The 17,191-nt window shown below is 47.1% G+C and overlaps 2 protein-coding genes across 4 annotated transcripts in view; both read right to left on the bottom strand.

The window, feature by feature from the left end:
• LOC148044823 (waprin-Phi1-like) overlaps window positions 1-10,754 on the bottom strand; it is a 58,938-nt gene extending 48,184 nt beyond the window's left edge. Inside the window, exon 1 of one of the 2 annotated variants that reach the window (XR_015697376.1) lies at window positions 10,615-10,754. Coding sequence is in view for 1 of the 2 variants with exons in the window: in XM_087720684.1 (XP_087576810.1) it covers window positions 970-1,045 (76 nt within the window). In the remaining variant the exon portion in view is untranslated. Of the gene's footprint in view, window positions 1-969; window positions 1,311-10,614 lie in introns of those variants that run through there. The other variant, XM_087720684.1, reaches the window with a different exon arrangement.
• Window positions 10,755-12,638: 1,884 nt separating this feature from the next.
• Window positions 12,639-16,932, bottom strand: LOC148044822 (waprin-Phi3-like). 2 transcript variants are annotated; one of them, XM_087720698.1, is made up of 3 exons: window positions 16,792-16,932; window positions 14,924-15,058; window positions 12,639-12,851 (listed from the first exon to the last, which is right to left on the bottom strand). In XM_087720698.1, the coding sequence occupies exons 1-3, from the start codon at window positions 16,886-16,888 to the stop codon at window positions 12,841-12,843; spliced, it is 243 nt and encodes an 80-aa protein (XP_087576824.1). In that variant the 5' UTR covers window positions 16,889-16,932; the 3' UTR covers window positions 12,639-12,840. The 2 variants fall into 2 exon arrangements, 1 of the variants encoding a protein (XP_087576824.1); XR_015697377.1 differs by lacking the exons at window positions 14,924-15,058; window positions 16,792-16,932 and adding an exon at window positions 13,375-13,823.
• Between the last annotated feature and the right edge of the window lie 259 nt (window positions 16,933-17,191).

Here is a 17,191-nt window from a genome sequence, read left to right as displayed (position 1 = left end):
GGAGAAGCTTCACCTACAAGCAGCCAAGAAGGACCCAGACGGCCAAGGACTCAGGGACAGACGCTCCTCACCTGAGGGATGGAAGGCTCTGTCCAGAAAACGGTGACCCTGACCGAGTGGCATGGGACAACCCAGGTCTCCTCTGCTTTTGGCCAACCACTGAAACCCTTTCCCCCCCACTCTGTCCTTCAGGCCGTTCCCTGGGTCTCAGGGCAGGGCAGAAGCTCTGGTTAAAGAGCTGAAGAGGATGAAGCCATGAAGGTGTGATTGGAGGTCCACCTGAGAAACAGCTGGAGCTTTGATCTCCTCCTTCGGACCATCTTCTTCTCTGACCATGTCCTGCAAAGTCTACCCCTGCTGATGCAACATGGCATCCAAAGGGGGCTGGCTGTGGGTCAAGCACAGGAAACCCCCCTCCCTTCCCCAGACCAGGTCCCTCATGCCAGATCCCCTGCCTCACCTGCACCCAGAGGGAGGTGGGGGCATCTGCCCTGCACTTCAGTGACCTGACTCTCCATCTGTCAGATGTCCTCCAGATGTTCTGGGGGCTGCGACTCCCAGAATCCACAGACTGAATGGGATGGGGGCCTTGAGTGTGCTGGAACAAGCGTGCCCAGACATGGATGGGGAGCCCCTTCCGGCCTTCATTCATTGCTTGCAGAGGCTCCCCCCCGATCCAGGGGCTATTAAAGAGCTTAGAACTTGGTGGTTTTCTTGCAGATTAGGACCCAAACTAAGTAATATCATCATCACCATCAGCTAACACTGTTGATGTTCCCTAGTTGGGTCATGAAACGCCTGCCAGAAAACAGTCCAGCTCAGAGAACCCCCAAGGACCCCCCAATTCACCCCTGAGCTACAAATGTTCCCCTTCGTTCACAAAGGAGCTCCTGGCAGCTTCGTCCAAGACCCCTGTCCCCCCTATACTCACCCAGGCCTCTTGCACCCCCTTGGGCATTCTGCACTCACCTTGAGCTGAGACCATGGGCCCCATCATCCCCAGCAGGATCACGCCGAGCAGGAGGAGGAAGAGTCTGGCTTTCATGGTGCTGCTCAAGAATTCAGCCTCTTTCCAGGGCTGGCAGAATATAAAGGGCTCCTTCAGGGTGGGGGGGGGAGGGAGGGAGGGGCGAGACCAAGGTGCGCTTTGCTAATGACTCAGGCTTCGCCCCCCCCCTCCCAGGAGCAAATGCGTGGGGCTGGCATCCTTGCCCGAGGCATTCAGGCCCCAGACACGCAACCTCCTCCTCCATACACAGCTGCAGCCCAGCCCGTTCTGCGTCCCCCGCCACCTTCGCCACCTGATGGGTCTGCAGAGTTTGTGTCAATAAAGTTCTCCCGCGAGCAGGCTGCCCGTTGCAGGAATCGAGGCACATCCTGCTTCCTCCCTCTGCAGAGAATCCCTGGGGGAGCCTCCCTGCCCCACCTGCCCAGAAGACGGGCTATCTCCCCTGGCTGAGCCCAGCTCGGAGAGCTTTCCCTGGCTTGCATCCTCTCCATTCTGCAGATGGACAGAGTTGGAAGGGACCTTGGAGGTCAACTAGTCCAACCCCCCCCCCCCAAGCAGGGCTCCAGGGAGGCATCATAGCTGCGTGCCACAAAAGGGCTTTTCAAAACACAACTGGACTTTCTTGGTTTTTTCCCCTTGCAGACATTTGGCTTCTCATCTAAGAAGCTTCTCCGGTTGAGAAGTTCTGAAGTGAAGAAGCTTCTTGGATGAGAAGCCAAATGTCTTCAAAAAACCAATTTAGCCTTTGAAAAGCACTTTTGGGGCAACCATGACTGAGAATCCTTAAGAGCCGAGGTGGCGCAGTGGGTAGAGTGCAGCACTGCAGGCCACTTCACCTGACTGCTATCTGCAGTTCAGCGGTTCAAATCTCACCGGCTCAGGGTTGACTCAGCCTTCCATCCTTCCGAGGTGGGTAAAATGAGGACCCAGATTGTTGTTGGGGGTGATATGCTGACTCTGTAAACCACTTAGAGAGGGCTGAAAGCCCTAGGAAGCGGTAGATAAGTCTAACTGCTATTGCTATTGCTATCTATCTATCTATCTATCTATCTATCTATCTATCTATCTATCTATCTATCTATCTATCTATCTATCTAATCTTCTTATCCTATCTATCAGCCATCTGTCTTTCTCTGTCTCTCTACCTATCATCCATCATCCATCTATCTATCTATCTATCTATCTATCTATCTATCTATCTATCTATCTATCTATCTATCTATCTATCTATCTATCTAATCTTCTTATCATATCTATCAGCCATCTGTCTCTCTACCTATCATCCATCATCCATCTATCTGTCTGTCTGTCTGTCTGTCTATCTGGGTGAAATGAGGACCCAGGCTGTTGGGGGTGATATGCTGACTCTGTAAACCGCTTAGAGAGGGCTGAAAGCTTTATGAAGCGGTATATAAGTCTAACTGCTATTGCTACTGCTAATCTCCATGGACACATAGCTGCATGTTGCAAGGATGGCAAGACCAGAGATGGCATAAGGGCACCCCAACGTGCCTGTCTCCACGCAACCCAAGAGGCCGAAAGGCAGTGGAGTCTGCGTGTGGTGGGAGAACTCTGAAAATTGGAAGACCTCAAACCTCACCCTCTACAAAAACACTTCCTTTGGGCCCCGTGGGTCCTTAGGCTGGATTTAGAGCACCGCAGCTTGTGGTGGGAACACAGTTTATGAGCCTATGAGAAACCTGGCATGGCAGGTGTGAAATGTCCCTGAATATTTATGATCAGGAAAAGTAGAGGCAGCCCATCCTGGAGGCTGCATGGACATATCCGCACTGGCTTCTGGCAATAAAACCAATGTGGTTTATCGATTCTTTATAAGTCTCCTATAAAAGACCTGGGAAGTGCGCAGTTTACTACTATTAGCCCTTCTGTGCATGTGCAGAACATGAAAAGATTACTAAAAACCACTGGGGAACTGATTCGGGGGGGGGGGGGATTGGCCAGCCTGGGTGGCTGCTGGTTCTGCAACCGAGGCCAAATTACTACCACTGGTTCGTCCGAACAAACTGGTAGCAACCCACCTCTGCTTACCATCATTTGTTTAATGCCCATTCGGAGTTACAACGGCACTGAAAAAAGGACATTTTTCACACTTACGACCGTAGCAGCTTCCCCCACGGCCACGTGGCAAAAATCCAGCCTCTCGGCCACTGGTTGATATTCATGATGGTCAGTGTCCTGGGGTCACGTGATCCCTCTCACGACCTTTGGACAAGCCAAAGTCCACGGGGAAGCAGATTCACTTAATAACCGTGTAGTAACTTCACACTTGCAGGGATTCACTTAACACAGTGTTTCTCAACCTTGGCGACTTTAAATCCTGTGGACTTCAACTCCCAGAATTCTGGCTGGGGAATTCTGGGAGTTGAAGTCCACAGGACTTAAAGTCGCCAAGGTTGAGAAACACTTAACAACTGTAGCAAGAAAGGTTCTAAAATGGGGCAAAACTCACTTAACAACCCTCTTGCTTAACCCAGGAACTATTGGGGGACAATTGTTGCCATAACTTGAGGACTGCCTGTAATTGTGGCAATCCGAATTCTTAATCCACCGCGATTACGCTTAAAAAGGAAATCTCAAACGGGCAGTTTCTAAAGCTCAGAGAAGGTTTGGGTTTTATGGGCTCCTAAAGTGAACTTTTGCAAAATGCTAGCACGAGACACGTTGCTTGTTTCAATGCTCACCTGGAACAATGCACAGCGGGAGAGAGAGAGAGAGAGAGAGAGGCTTCCTCGGTGCGCTTGGCTCAGTCACTCGGTTCATTGTTATTGTTTACTTTGTGGTTCAGCACCCAGGATCCCGTTGTTTGAGTTGGGCGGCCCCGTAAATCCATTCAGTAAATAAAGTTAATCATTTAACCAATTCCCAGGCTTGGCCTCACCTTCTGCCATCTGCTTGCGTGGCCTTTGACGGAGATGCCAGGAGGTCAGATGCCAGGGGCGGGTGGCGCACATGCACGAGTGCACGAGGGCACATGAGCAAACCAGTTGTTTAAAAAAAAAACATGGAAACCCACCACTGGTCGTATCTCTGGGGCAATGCTAACCGCAGTGGCTCTCTGGGTCCCAAGCAAAGAGGAGCCAAGGTGGCGCAGTGGTTAAAATGCAGCACTGCAGTTCAGCAGTTCGGCTGTTCAAATCTCACCGGCTCAGGGTTGACTCAGCCTTCCATCCTTCCGAGGTGGGTAAAATGAGGACCCAGATTGTTGTTGGGGGCAATATATGCTGACTCTGTAAACCGCTTAGAGAGGGCTGAAAGCCCTATGAAGCGGTATATAAGTCTAAATGCTATTGCTATTGTGTGTGTAGTGGAAGTGTAGAGGGAGAGAGGGAGAGGGAGAGAAAGAGAAAGAGAGACAAAGTCACAGGAAGGCTGAAAGAAAGAAGAAAAGGAAGGGAGGGAGGGAGGAGGGAAGGAGGAAATGAGAAGGGAATGAGAAAGGAATAAGAGGAAGGGAGGAAGAGAGCCGAGGTGGCGCAGTGGTTAAATGCAGCACTGCAGGCTTCTTCAGCTGACTGCAGTTCTGCAGTTCGGCGGTTCAAATCTCACCGGCTCAGGGTTGACTCAGCCTTCCATCCTTCCGAGGTGGGTGAAATGAGGACCCGGATTGTTGTTGGGGGCAAGTTGCTGACTCTGTAAACCGCTTAGAGAGGGCTGAAAGCCCTAGGAAGCGGTATATAAGCCTAACTATTGCTATTGCTAAAGGAGAGGCATTTCCTTTTTCTTAAAAAAAAAAGTTTTTTATTTTTTCATTTTCATAACAAATAACCCCGTGTATACTGTTACATATCCAACATTATTTTATATTATTAAACATTAACATCACTTTGTCTTATCATCAACCCCCAAAAACGATTATTGGCTCCTCTGCTCTCCATACAATGTATTTGTACCCTGTCCATCACTTTCTTCTCCCTCTCTCCTCCTCCCTAACTCCTTTCTTCCCTCTGTCATCCTTCTCTTCTCTGCTTCCCCTTCCTCTCTTCTTCTCCAGAAGAGGCATTTCCATCACTTTCTTCTCTCCTCCTCCCTTACTCCTTTCTTCCCTCTGTCATTCTTCTCTTCTCTACTTCCCCTTCCTCTCTTCTTCTCCAGAAGAGGCATTTCCATCGCTTTCTTCTCTCCTCCTCCCTAACTCCTTTCTTCCCTCTGTCATCCTTCTCTTCTCTACTTCCCCTTCCTCTCTTCCTCTCCAGAAGAGGCATTTCCATCACTTTCTTCTCTCCTCCTCCCTAACTCCTTTCTTCCCTCTGTCATCCTTCTCTTCTCTACTTCCCCTTCCTCTCTTCTTCTCCAGAAGAGGCATTTCCATCACTTTCTTCTCTCCTCCTCCCTAACTCCTTTCTTCCCTCTGTCATCCTTCTCTTCTCTACTTCCCCTTCCTTTCTTCTTCTCCAGAAGAAGCATTTCCATCACTTTCTTCTCTCCTTCTCCCTAACTCCTTTCTTCCCTCTGTCATCCTTCTCTTCTCTACTTCCCCTTCCTTTCTTCTTCTCCAGAAGAGGCATTTCCATCACTTTCTTCTCTCCTCCTCCCTAACTCCTTTCTTCCCTCTGTCATCCCTCTCTTCTCTACTTCCCCTTCCTCTCTTCCTCTCCAGAAGAGGCATTTCCATCAATTTCTTCTCTCCTCCTCCCTGACTCCTTTCTTCCCTCTGTCATCCCTCTCTTCTCTACTTCCCCTTCCTCTCTTCTTCTCCAGAAGAGGCATTTCCAGCCCCCGTTGCGGAAGAAAAAGAGGCACGGCTGAGGTCTCCATGGCAGCAAACCCTGCAGAGGAAGGTCAAGAAGCTGAGTAGCCAAGTTTCCATCAGAGTTGGAGGGGACTTTGGAGGTCTTCTATTCGAACCCCCTTGTCAAGCAGGAGAACCTATACCATTTCACACAATCTGTTCTTAAAAACCTCCAGTGATGAAGAGCCCACGATTTCTGAGGGCAACTTCTGTTCCACTGATTAATTGTCCTCACCGTGGGGAAATTTCTCCTTGGTTCTAAGTTGCTTCTCTCCTTGATAAGTTTCCATCCATTGTTTCTTGTCCTCCCTTCTGCTGCTTTGCGTGTGAAAGTCTGTGGCTCAGAACTTCCATGCTGGGAATTTTCCTTCCTTCCAGCTGAGCCTGGCTTGTCAAACTGCAGGTGCCATCTCTGGAATCATGCAGGGTTCTTGATTTTTGACCTTGGGGTGGGGGGTTCTTGTGTCTTGGCTACTTCGAACACGTCACCTGAGGCCAAGGTCAAAGAGGTCGCGTCTCTTGGCAGAGCCGGAGCCCTGGATTGGTCGGGAGCCAAGATTTTGACACGCGGTGCTTCTGTATAAACAGCCTTGTGTACCTGATGCCGAAAGGTGTGTCCCCTTGCGCCCAGGAGGGGAAGGGGGCAAGCAAAGCCCGGGCACTCCCAAGGGAAACAGAAGGTGGGAAATTCCAGGGGAGGAGGAGGAGGAGGAAGAGGAGGAGGAGGAGACCTAAAAATAAAACCTCCCAAGGACGCAGAAGGGCACAAGGACACCTTTGCAGCTGGTTCCCCTTCCATGTTTACACAAAGACAAACATCAGCTTATCAAGATGGTAATAATAAATACCAGAGCGCAGCATTCCCAGAAAGTGGGGGAGAAGCCATGGGTCACTCTCACCTCCACAGCCCAGGGGCATCATGTGCCCAGAAGGGCAGGTGTAATATAAACCCAGGTACCGGAACTTGGCAGCTGTTCCTGAACTCCGAATCTATTCCTGAAAGAGCCCCTCCCTCTCCCCCCCAGCCAATTCCTCTTTCCTGGCTTCCCCCGGACTCTTGCTTGGGGCTGGGGGTGGATGGGAAACACCAATGCAGACGTCCACTTCCTCCTACAGGCAATCCTCGACTTATAAACACGAATGAGTCCCATGTTTCCAAGACAGTCGTTAAATGAGTTTTGTCCCGTTTTTAGGAACTTTCTCTTCTTGATGGAAGATGGAAATGCCTTCAATCTCTTCTTCATCGCGCCCGGCTGGAGCCTCTTGGTGGTCTCTCCCCGTGGGAGGTGGGGGGGGGCAGAGAAAAGGGAGATGGAGGAGCCCCTTGAGGGAGGGGGGGGGTCAGGGGGAAATCCGCCCGTCTCTGGTCGAGAGTCGGAGTCTCCGCCCGCGGGGAAGGACGCGGCACCCGCTCGCCTTGGCACTGCAGCGGAGGGGCTGGGGGGTCCCGGCCGACCCTGCTTCTCTCACCCGGCGTCTGTCCCAGCCCCCCTGCAGCCCCCCCCCGCACCCCCTTGGCCGGGAGGTCGGTTCCACGTGTAAGATATTAAAACTTTCTGAGTTTCTGCCACAATTTCCATTCCACATTTCCCATCTTTTATACTTTTTTCCTAAAAGGGCAACAACTTGTGATGCCCCATAAAAGCATTCAAAATGCACTCAAACATAAAGACATTTAAGGAAGGGGAAAAATAGGGGAAAGAAAAGCAGATTTTAGAAATAAAGCAAACAATCTAAATGAAATACTTTGGGTCCATGCTCTGAAATATATTTGGATCCAACTTTCGTGTCAGTTCTCTGCTTTTAGTAAAATGCCCGTTAGCATTTCAGATTCCATTCAGATGGAAGCAAATTCTCATTAAGTAGGTTAAAACACGTACAAATGCAAACAAAATCTTTCAAAACCATTTCTTTTTATATAGGTTTAGTTTAACCTCTTAAACCTCAAAGCTTTCCCAGAATAAAAAAAAGCCAAAATCAAAATTATATTCAGAGCAGAAGAAAATATAAGGGAAAGGAGAGGAGGAAGGAAGGAAGGAGAGAAGGAGAGAAGAAAGGAGGAAAGGAAGGAGAGAAGGAAGGGGGGAATGAAGGAGGGAAGGAGGAGGGAAGAAACGAGGGAAGGAAAGAGGGAAGGAAGGAAGAAGAAGTAGGAATGTTGTAAGATAAGATGGAGTTATGGGATGGTAAGAAAGCAATTTCAAGTATATTGTCAAGTGTAGGGAAAAATTGTTATAAATACATATTATTAATAATAGTTATGAGATCATATAATTGTGAATGTATATATGAAATTAATAAAATTTTCAAAAAAAAGAAAAGAAAACTAAAACAGCGAAAGGCAAAGCTACGTGAGCAGTTCACCCATTTCATTTTTTTCCCCATTTTATTAGGATTTATAAGCCGCCCTTTTCCCTGAGGAGACTCAGGGCGGCTTACAATCATAGGGAAGGGGGTGAAATGCAAAAACAAACAATATGTGAATAAAATAAAATGATAAAAACACAACTTGCATTCAACACTCAACACTCAGGCGGGGTGAAATTGGAACCTATCCCCAGGCCTGCTGGGAGAGCCAGGTCTTGAGGGCTGCGCGGAAGGCCTGGACGGTGGTGAGGGTGCGTATCTCGACGGGGAGATCGTTCCAGAGGGTCGGAGCTGCTACAGAAAAGGCTCTCCTCCGTGTAGTCGCCAGTCGACATTGACTGGCGGATGGGATTCGGAGGAGGCCTAATCTGTGCGATCTTATCGGTCGGAGGGAGGTAATCGGCAGAAGGCGGTCTCTCAAGTACTCAGATCCACTACCATTTGCCCCCCCCCCTTTCTCAGACAGAAGGGTAAAGGGAAAAAATTGTTAAAGGGAGCAGAAAAGCCACAAACCTCCTCCCCCCCTTTCCTGCTACTCGCTCTTCAAAGAAAAAAACTCCTTGAGTTAACAACCAGAGAGAACAAGGGGGAAAAATTAATAGCCCACACAGGAATCTCACGCCTTCCCCCCCCCCACTCTGTATTCTCTCAACAAAATAATTTTCTCCATTTCTTTTAAGAGAAAGGGAATCACCGTACATTCACACCAACTTTTTACTCCCAACATTTGCACTGCAATCAAACCGAACCAATTTCCCATGTAAAAAAATCCCATTTCATGCAAACCAATCATTACAATTATTTCAGGTCTAGAAACGATTCCACACAAACATTTACACACACATATACAACCCCTCCCCACCCCATTTCCAGCCTGTGGAGATGAAATTCCTTGTTCAATCTGCAGCTCATTCTTCAAGTAGTGGGAAAATTCCGGATGTGGTTTTAATCAAAAATGTGATTTTGGGCCCTAATCACTGCCGATTTCACACAGCTTTAAGCCCAAACTGAGAATATTTTTTTCCCCACAATTTGCCGACCAGCCAAACATATCACACTCAATTCAATCCCATTCAATTCTTCACACTATTATTATAGATGCACATTTAAGAATTTTTAACAGAAATCACATCAAATTGTTAAAAGTCAAATTATCAGAGTCTTTCCATTTAGACAGTCTTTACCCTTTTTTATTCCCGGCTACACCCTGGATAGGGAAAAACAACAAACTTTTCTTCTTTATTCTTAGTTCTTTCAGAATTTTCTGGGTCTTTTGAGAATGGTAAATTCTCAAGATCTTTATAACACTGCAGTATTTCTTTCCTTCTATTCCTAGGTCTTCACATAACAGCATAAGCTAACCGTATCTTCTTTGGTCAACCCCAACATATAGGTCTATTTACAATTCAGGATTCTTCCTAATTATTTTAATAACTTCTCAATTTTACTTGAGGTTACACTAAGTTGACCAGACGTCCCGCTTTTGGCGAGACAGTCACGATTTTTTAATAATTTGTCCCGTGTCCCGCAGCGTGTTCAAAAAGTCCTGATTTTCCAAAAGAAAGAAAACAATTTTAAAAAGGACGCCGTTAAAAAAAAAGTTTTTATTTCTCTGAAGTGTCGTTTCCGATGTGGCCTTTACACCCATTGTTCTATCTCCTCAAGCACTTGATTGTTGTTATATATTTCTGCCCCGGGGGTGAAACCACTTATCTCTCTTGAATCTCCCAGCAGACGCTGGCTTCTCTTTAAAGATGAAGATATATGGAGACCCTCACACATTGTTTGCACCTGCTTTCACACAGATTTGAACTCCACTTTTCTTTTTAAAGAAAACTTTTCAATGTGTCCCAGTGGGCTAACACAGCCCTAGTTTTTCCTCTAGTTTCAAACAGTAGTTCCAAACTACTTAACTCTAGGTTTAACACAACAACTACAATTTATTTATTTATCAGACTTATATACCGCTTCATAGGGCTTTCAGCCCTCTCTAAGCGATTTACAAATTTTTTAGCAAATTGAGTCAGCAACTTGCCCCCACAGTCTGGGTCCTCATTTCACCCACCTCGGAAGGATGGAAGGCTGAGTCAACCTTGAGCCGGTGAGATTTGAACCGCTGAGCTGCAGATCACAGTCAGCTAATGTGGCCTGCAGTACTGCACCCTACCCACTGCGCCACCTCGGCTCTTCAATGATTCCCCATTCTCTTGAGAGTTTCCCTGACTATGGTTTCCTGAGGTTCTCAATTTTACGGCCGCTCCAAATCCATGCACCAGTCCGCTTCCCTTCAAGCTGGCCTTCCCCCTCGTGGGAGTAAGAAATCACAGCCTTTCAGGTCTGCACTTGCTCTGGACTCACTAGTGTTCCCAGAACACAGTCCAGCACTCATACACACTGCTGCTATTGAAAAACCTCCCACAATCACTCTCCTCACCACCCAGGTACAATTGCATGTTTCCCTCCCTTCCTCGGGGCAAACGTTTCTTACCTGGGTCTGTGCACAGAGTTTCCTGGTCCTGGGGTCTCAGTTGTTGATTCCTTCTCTTTCCTTTTGATATTGCAGACCGGAGCTGCCAATTTAGTTGGCTCTGGGCCCGCAATTGGAAGTTAAAAATCTCAAATAACTCTAGGCAGTTGAACTCAACAGGCGCGCCCCCAGAATTACTGAGGATCACCCCCAATTGAGGCCCTCGAGCCCCACGTTGGGCGCCAAGATCGTGAGATGTTAAAACCCAATTTTTACGCTCACAATTCAAAAGACGAGCCTGGTTCACAATTCGAAAGTTTTTTTTATTGCAAAGAAATTGAAAAAGCAGTTGCAAGCACGGCCTCCCAGATTCTTCCCCATGGCTTGAATACTAGGAGCGCAAAGACAGACTTCAAGTAATACAATTTATACCTTTCTGAATCCTGACGCCTGACGCCTAAAGGAGAAGCCCTCCCCATTTCCAAGATCATTCTTTGAGGTTAATTCGCATTTCAAGAGGACAGCATCGGTTTTCCTGCAGACTTCCCCCCCCCCTTTTCCCCCCCTTATCTGTGTTTCTTTTGTTATTTCCATTCAGGCGGATGTTACCATCTCACCAACTGGTCTGCTTGTCTGTATTTCAACGTCAAAGGAATTTTAGCAAGTCACCCTGTGTTGACTTTACGGCTTATATTTGTGCTTAAATTTACAATCAAGAAAAACAGCGCCAAGAGTCTCACACCTTTGTGTTACATTTTGTACTTTATATGAAAGAACAACTTATTATTTATTTCCTTCACACGGAAGCGGTGCCATCCAGTTCCCCCCCACTCCCCGGCCTTTTATGCCCGCTTGCCCTCGGCTGCCTTTTCTTTCCGGAACCAAAGGAAGCATGAAATGATGGGGATTGTTGTCATTACTTTGATCTATAGCAATAGCAATAGCAGTTAGACTTATATACGGCTTCCTAGGGCTTTCAGCCCTCTCTAAGCGGTTTACAGAGTTAGCATATTGCCCCTAACAACAATCTGGGTCCTCATTTCACCCACCTCGGAAGGATGGAAGGCTGAGTCAACCTTGAGCCGGTGAGATTAGAACTGCTGAACTGCAGATAGCAGTCAGCTGAAGTACTGCACTCTAACCACTGTGCCACCTCGGCTCTTATAATCTATAGGTTCTTCCCTCCAACTGTCACGATTCCGGGTAGCTGGCAACAATTCAACAACAACAACAACAACAACAACAACAACAGACAGCAGACGGCAGGAGAACAAAGGACGGCAAAGAACAATAAAGCAATTTCCAGAAGAACGGTCATCAAATACGAGGAGTGTGTGTGTGTGTGTGTGTGTGTGTGTAATGGGGGAGGCAGGGGCGGGGCACACTGGAGGGACTTTGGAGAACAGGCCCTTCAGAGAAAGGGGGCTGTGTGCCCTTCCTCTCTTTTAAGGGGCACCCAGGGCATCTATAAAGACCACCTAGGGACGCAGTGGCTAAGATGCTGAGCTTGTCGATCAGAAGGTTAGTTCAGCGGTTCGAATCCCTAGTGCCGCATAATGGAGTGAACTTGTGAAAAAGGCAAGTAGAAAAATAGGAACCACACTTGGTGGGAAGGTAACAACGTTCTGTGCACAAAGACCCAACCAAACCCAGAGAACATAAGGACACCCTCCCCCCTTTATCATCCTCCTCTTCTTCCTTCTCCATTCCACAACCTCTGCTTCCTTCTAGGATTGATGATGTTCTTTAGGGGCAATGAAAGATTAAAAAAACCCCAACCAAGCTCAGAGAGCACCATGGACCCTACAGTCATAACCCCCGTCTTCCCTCTTCCCTCATCCTCCACCTCCTCTTATCTGCAAACCCCACTCCTTTCTAGCACTGAAGATGCTCCCTAGTTTTGTCATGAAATGTTTGCAAGAAAACAACTAAAGACGAAGAAAGTATCAAGGACCCCACAGTCTTCCTCCTCCACCTCCTCATCCTCTTTGCAAACGGCTCCCACTTTTTGAGAAAAAAGCCAGTAGCCACACCAGAATTTTCAATGCTAAATTTATTGGAGGAAGCCTCATCTCTGGAGCAATGGATTTTGTTCAGCCCGAAGCAGCTGGTGGGAAGGTGGCCAGGAGTCAGGAGCAGGGAGGCCAGAGAGGAATGTAACATGCAGCAGGAAGGCTGGGCTGGATGTGAGGATCCAGGACAGGTGAGGGTGGGATGGCGGCTTCCTTCATCAGGTCTTGGGGCTCCTCAGAGAGGTCCTGGGGAAAGAGCAAAGGGGAGATGAGAAGGAGGAACAGAAGATGCATCTCCTCGGGAATGGGGCTTCTTCCCCCTGGTCCACAGAAGGTCCCTGCGAATGGGATGCAATGGCCCAGAATCCTAGGAAGGAGGAGCCATCCCAGAAGAGTAAGAGGCAGCAGATAGTCTGGGAGAAAGAGGGTGAAGACAGCCTCTTCTTAATAGTTCCCAGAGAATGTTACGGACTCAGATGGCAGAGTCTTTAATCTGGCAAGATTCTGTCTATAGGTGTGGAACAATACCTGGAAGAATCACCACGTCAACTCCTAAATAGTTCCCAGAGTATATCCTTGGTGTAGATAGGAGGCAATTTTAGCATGGCAAGATTCTGTCTCTAGGTGTGGAACCACAAAAATCTAATTAGAAGAATTGCAACATGTTTTTTCTGGACTTCTGGGAGCCTTCTGGCTTTGAGGAAAGAAATAGAGCCCTGTGGCCCCCCACCCCAGTTCCTCTGGGCCCTCCTGGATATCAGGGCCACACCTGGGATGAAGTGTGGTCATTCAGCTTCCCGTTCTGCGAGTTGTGGCCCAAAGTGTCCTCACTGGAGAGGCCCTGCCTGGAGTGAGGGTCCGTTCCAGAGCTCCAGCTGATTATTCTCTGGGTCCTCGGAGGAAGAAGGGGGGGGAGTGGTGTCTTATTCCTGTTCCAATGCAGGAAGAAGAGGGGTGAAGGACGCCCCTTCTGTCTCCTGGGACGTCCCTTGGGCAGCTGGAGAGGCTGCCCTGCAGGAGGAACGAGGCCTGGCTAAGGAGGAAGATTTCCTCTCGGAGGGAGATAAGCCATTCAGAAGCGTGAATAAATAAATCAAGGAGAACCCGCTGGGTGAGTTCCTGGTGTGCGGTCAGAGTGTTTGCAGCCGAGAGGAGCTCTGGGATAAGGCCAGGGCTGCCGGTTCTTTTCTGGCTGGAGGCAGACTCTGCCAAACTTCAACACCGGCTGTTGCCAGGAAGGAAAGCCCATAACGAAGGAAGAGGGATTGATTGATTTATTTATTCAGTTTGTATGTCGCCCTATTCCTGAGGGAGCTCCAGGGCCCATGAAAAGTTACAAAACTAGATGGGAAAGAAAGAAGAAAGAGAAAGAAAGATGGTGGGAGGGAAAGGAAGGAGGGAGGGAGATATAAAGAAAGAAAGGACAGAAGGAAGGAAACAAAGAGAAAGAAAGAAAGAAAGAAAGAAAGAGGGAGGGAGGGAGGGAGGGAGGAGGGCGGGGAAGGGAAGGGAGGGAGGGAGAGAGAAACAAACCGCTTAGAGAGGGCTAAAAGCCCTATGAAGTGGTATATAAAAATCTGCTATTGCTATTGCTACAAACAAAGAAACTAAGAAAGAAAGAAGGAAAGAAAGGACAGAAGGAAAGAAAGAAAAAGATAGAAAGGAAAGAACAAAAGGAAGAGAGGAAGGAAGGATGTGAAGAAAGGAATGAAGGAACGAAAGGAAAGAAAGAGGGAGGGAAGGGAGGGAGGGAGAGAGAGATAAAAAGGAGAGAAGGAAAGAAGGAAAGAAATAAAGAAAAAGATAGAAAGGAAAGAAACAAAAGAAGAAAGAGAGGAAGGAAGGATGCACAAAAGAAAGAAAGGACAGAAAGAGGAAAGGAAGGAAGAAATAAAGAAAAACATAGGAAAAGACATAAGGAAGAGAGGAAGGAAGGATGTGAGGAAAGAAAGTAAAGAAGGAAAGGAAGGAAGGAAAGAAAAATAAAGAAAGGAAGGAAGGAGGAAAGAAAGAAAAAGTAGAATAGAAAGAACAGAAAGCAGGAAGGATGAGAGGAAAGAAAAGAAGGAAGGAAGGAAAGAAAAAGGCAGGAAGGAGGAAAGAAAAAGTAGAATGGAAAGAAGAGAAAGAAGGAAGGATGAGAGGAAAGAAAGGAAGGAAGGAAAGGAAGGAAGGAAAGAAAGAAAAAGAAAGAAAAAGAAAGAAAAAGAAAGAAAAAAGAAAAAGAAAGAAAAAGAAAGAAAAAGAAAGAAAAAGAAAGAAAAAGAAAGAAAAAGAAAGAAAAAGAAAGAAAGAAAGTCTCACAGCCTTCCCCTTACCTGGGGAGAAACACTCCATGGCGCATCCCACCGGGCAGCATTTCTTATTCCCTCTGCAGTCGGAGTCGCAGGCGCATTCTTTCTCACAGGGATAGTCAGGCGGGATTTTGACCTTGGGACACTCGCCCGGCTTGACTGCAAAAACAGAAGAGGAACACTGAGAGGGGACCCTTCCATGTGTGTGGAGCTCCATTTACACGAGTGGCGAGCACACAGCCTAGTTTTATATAAATAAATATAGTTTACTTCAATATGTACAGCAGACAAGATAGTCTAACACGAGCATCATGAGGTAAATCAACCAAGGAAAAGCATCATGAGGTAAATCAACCAAGGAAAAGCATCATGAGGTAAATCAACCAAGGAAAAGCATCATGAGGTAAATCAACCAAGGAAAAGCATCATGAGGTAAATCAACCAAGGAAAAGCATCATGAGGTAAATTACAGAGCACACAGGAGAAAAAGGCGGGAAAAAAAGGGGGGAAACTCTCCCTCCACACCCACAGCAAACAATCACGCGGGAGATTGCCTCACGCCGGAGCCAGCCCTCTTCAACCAAGTAACCACAAGTGTGCCTTGTCACTCATTGTACAACCCCACTGCTCCCGCTGCTAAATTTAAGAACATCGTCAGTGCGCTTTGAATTGTGTTTGTCAGTCAGAATGCTGGCCTTAAATAACTTTTGATGCGATGCAAGTTAGCATTAGTGTTTTTCGTTTGGATACGTTCTGAAGTACATAATTTGCATCACATAAAATGTGCATCACATCCAAAAGTATTTTAAGGCCGGCGCTCTGACAGACAAACCACAACTCGAAGCGCGCACTGACGACATCTCCTCGAATGGTGGCAAAATGTTTGCAACCAAATTGCCAAGCTTGGAGCTCAAACCAACAGCCCAACTGCCAACCCAAGTGACTAATATTCAAATATATTTCATTTGACAACGTTTCTGACTTCATGTCCGACCTTATGGGTGAGAGGTGTGCACTAGAGGTGGGTTCAGATTCTAGGACAGTGTTTCTCAACCTTGGCAACTTGAAGATGTGCGGACTTCAACTCTTAGAATTCCCCAGCCAGCGAATGCTGGCTGGGGAATTCTGGGAGTTGAAGTCCGCACATCTTCAAGTTGCCAAGGTTGAGAAACACTGTTCTAGGAACTATTCTGGACCCTTTTTTGATCAATTTTCTTTGCTACCATCTAGTTATTGTGCTTTGTTTCTGCTCAATAAAGATAATCTGCTTGCTATTAAAAATCATTTTGGTTGCATTGTGAAGCGACCAAAAGTTTCATGATTTCCATTCAGGTGGCAAAGGCATTTGCAGCCGACCTTCTCTGAAATTCATTAACAGAAATTAACAGAATAACAGGTTATTATTATTATTATTATTATTTATTAAATTTATAGGCCGCCCAATCCCGCAGGACTCTGGGCGGCTTACAAAGCGAAGAAAAAAGAAAATAAAAATAAAAATGAGATTTGGAAGGGACCCGGTAGGTCATCTAGTCCAATGTCCCACCCAAGCAGGAAACTTATACCATTTCTGACGGACAACAGTCCAGTCTGCCCAGCCGTCTTCTGTTCAATTGGTTGATTGTTCTCGCTGAGAAAATTCCTCCTTATTTCCAGGTTGAATCTCTCCTTGATCAGTTTCTATTCATTGTTCCTTGTCTGGTCTTCAGGTGCCTTGGAAAACAGCTTGACCCCCTTCCTCCTCTCTGTGGCAGTCCCTCAAGTCTTGAAAGACTACTATCATGTCTCCCCTGGTCCTTCTCTTCACTAGTCTAGCCCAGTTCTCTCAACTGTTCTTCATATCTTTTAGCCTCCAGTCCCCTCATCATCTTTGTTGCTCTGATGGTGCTTACCTTTTGAAGGACAAAGATTTGTGGTGGTCTTTGCTGTTGACAGTTGAGTGGAAAGAATGAGGAGACCAGCTAGGAGCAGAAGAATCCAAGGTTTCATGATGCAGCTGAAGTCCAGTTTGAAGTAGCAAGGATTCTTCGTCTCAACTGTATATTTCTAATCTCACTTGGTCAGGGGTGGTTCTGCAGGGAGGGCCAAGTGATGCAACATCCTATGATGGATTGTTGGCACGTTGTGTGCAAGAAAGGGGCGTATCCAGGAGAGGAGATCTTTGCGTGAAGCCAAGTAGAACTTGCCGTTGGTCAATCTGGCCTTGGTCAATCTCTTGACCTTCCTTGTTCTGTGACTTGACCTGCTCTGGGCTTTCCATGCTTTGCATGTCAAAGTTCTCCAAGGAGATGT

The sequence above is a fragment of the Thamnophis sirtalis genome, unplaced genomic scaffold (genome assembly GCF_051295495.1).
Source record: "Thamnophis sirtalis isolate CommonGarterSnake01/CBP01778 unplaced genomic scaffold, rThaSir2_p1.2 scaffold_7, whole genome shotgun sequence".
NCBI classification, from domain to species: domain Eukaryota; kingdom Metazoa; phylum Chordata; class Lepidosauria; order Squamata; family Natricidae; genus Thamnophis; species Thamnophis sirtalis.
This window is presented reverse-complemented; position numbering and strand designations above follow the sequence as displayed.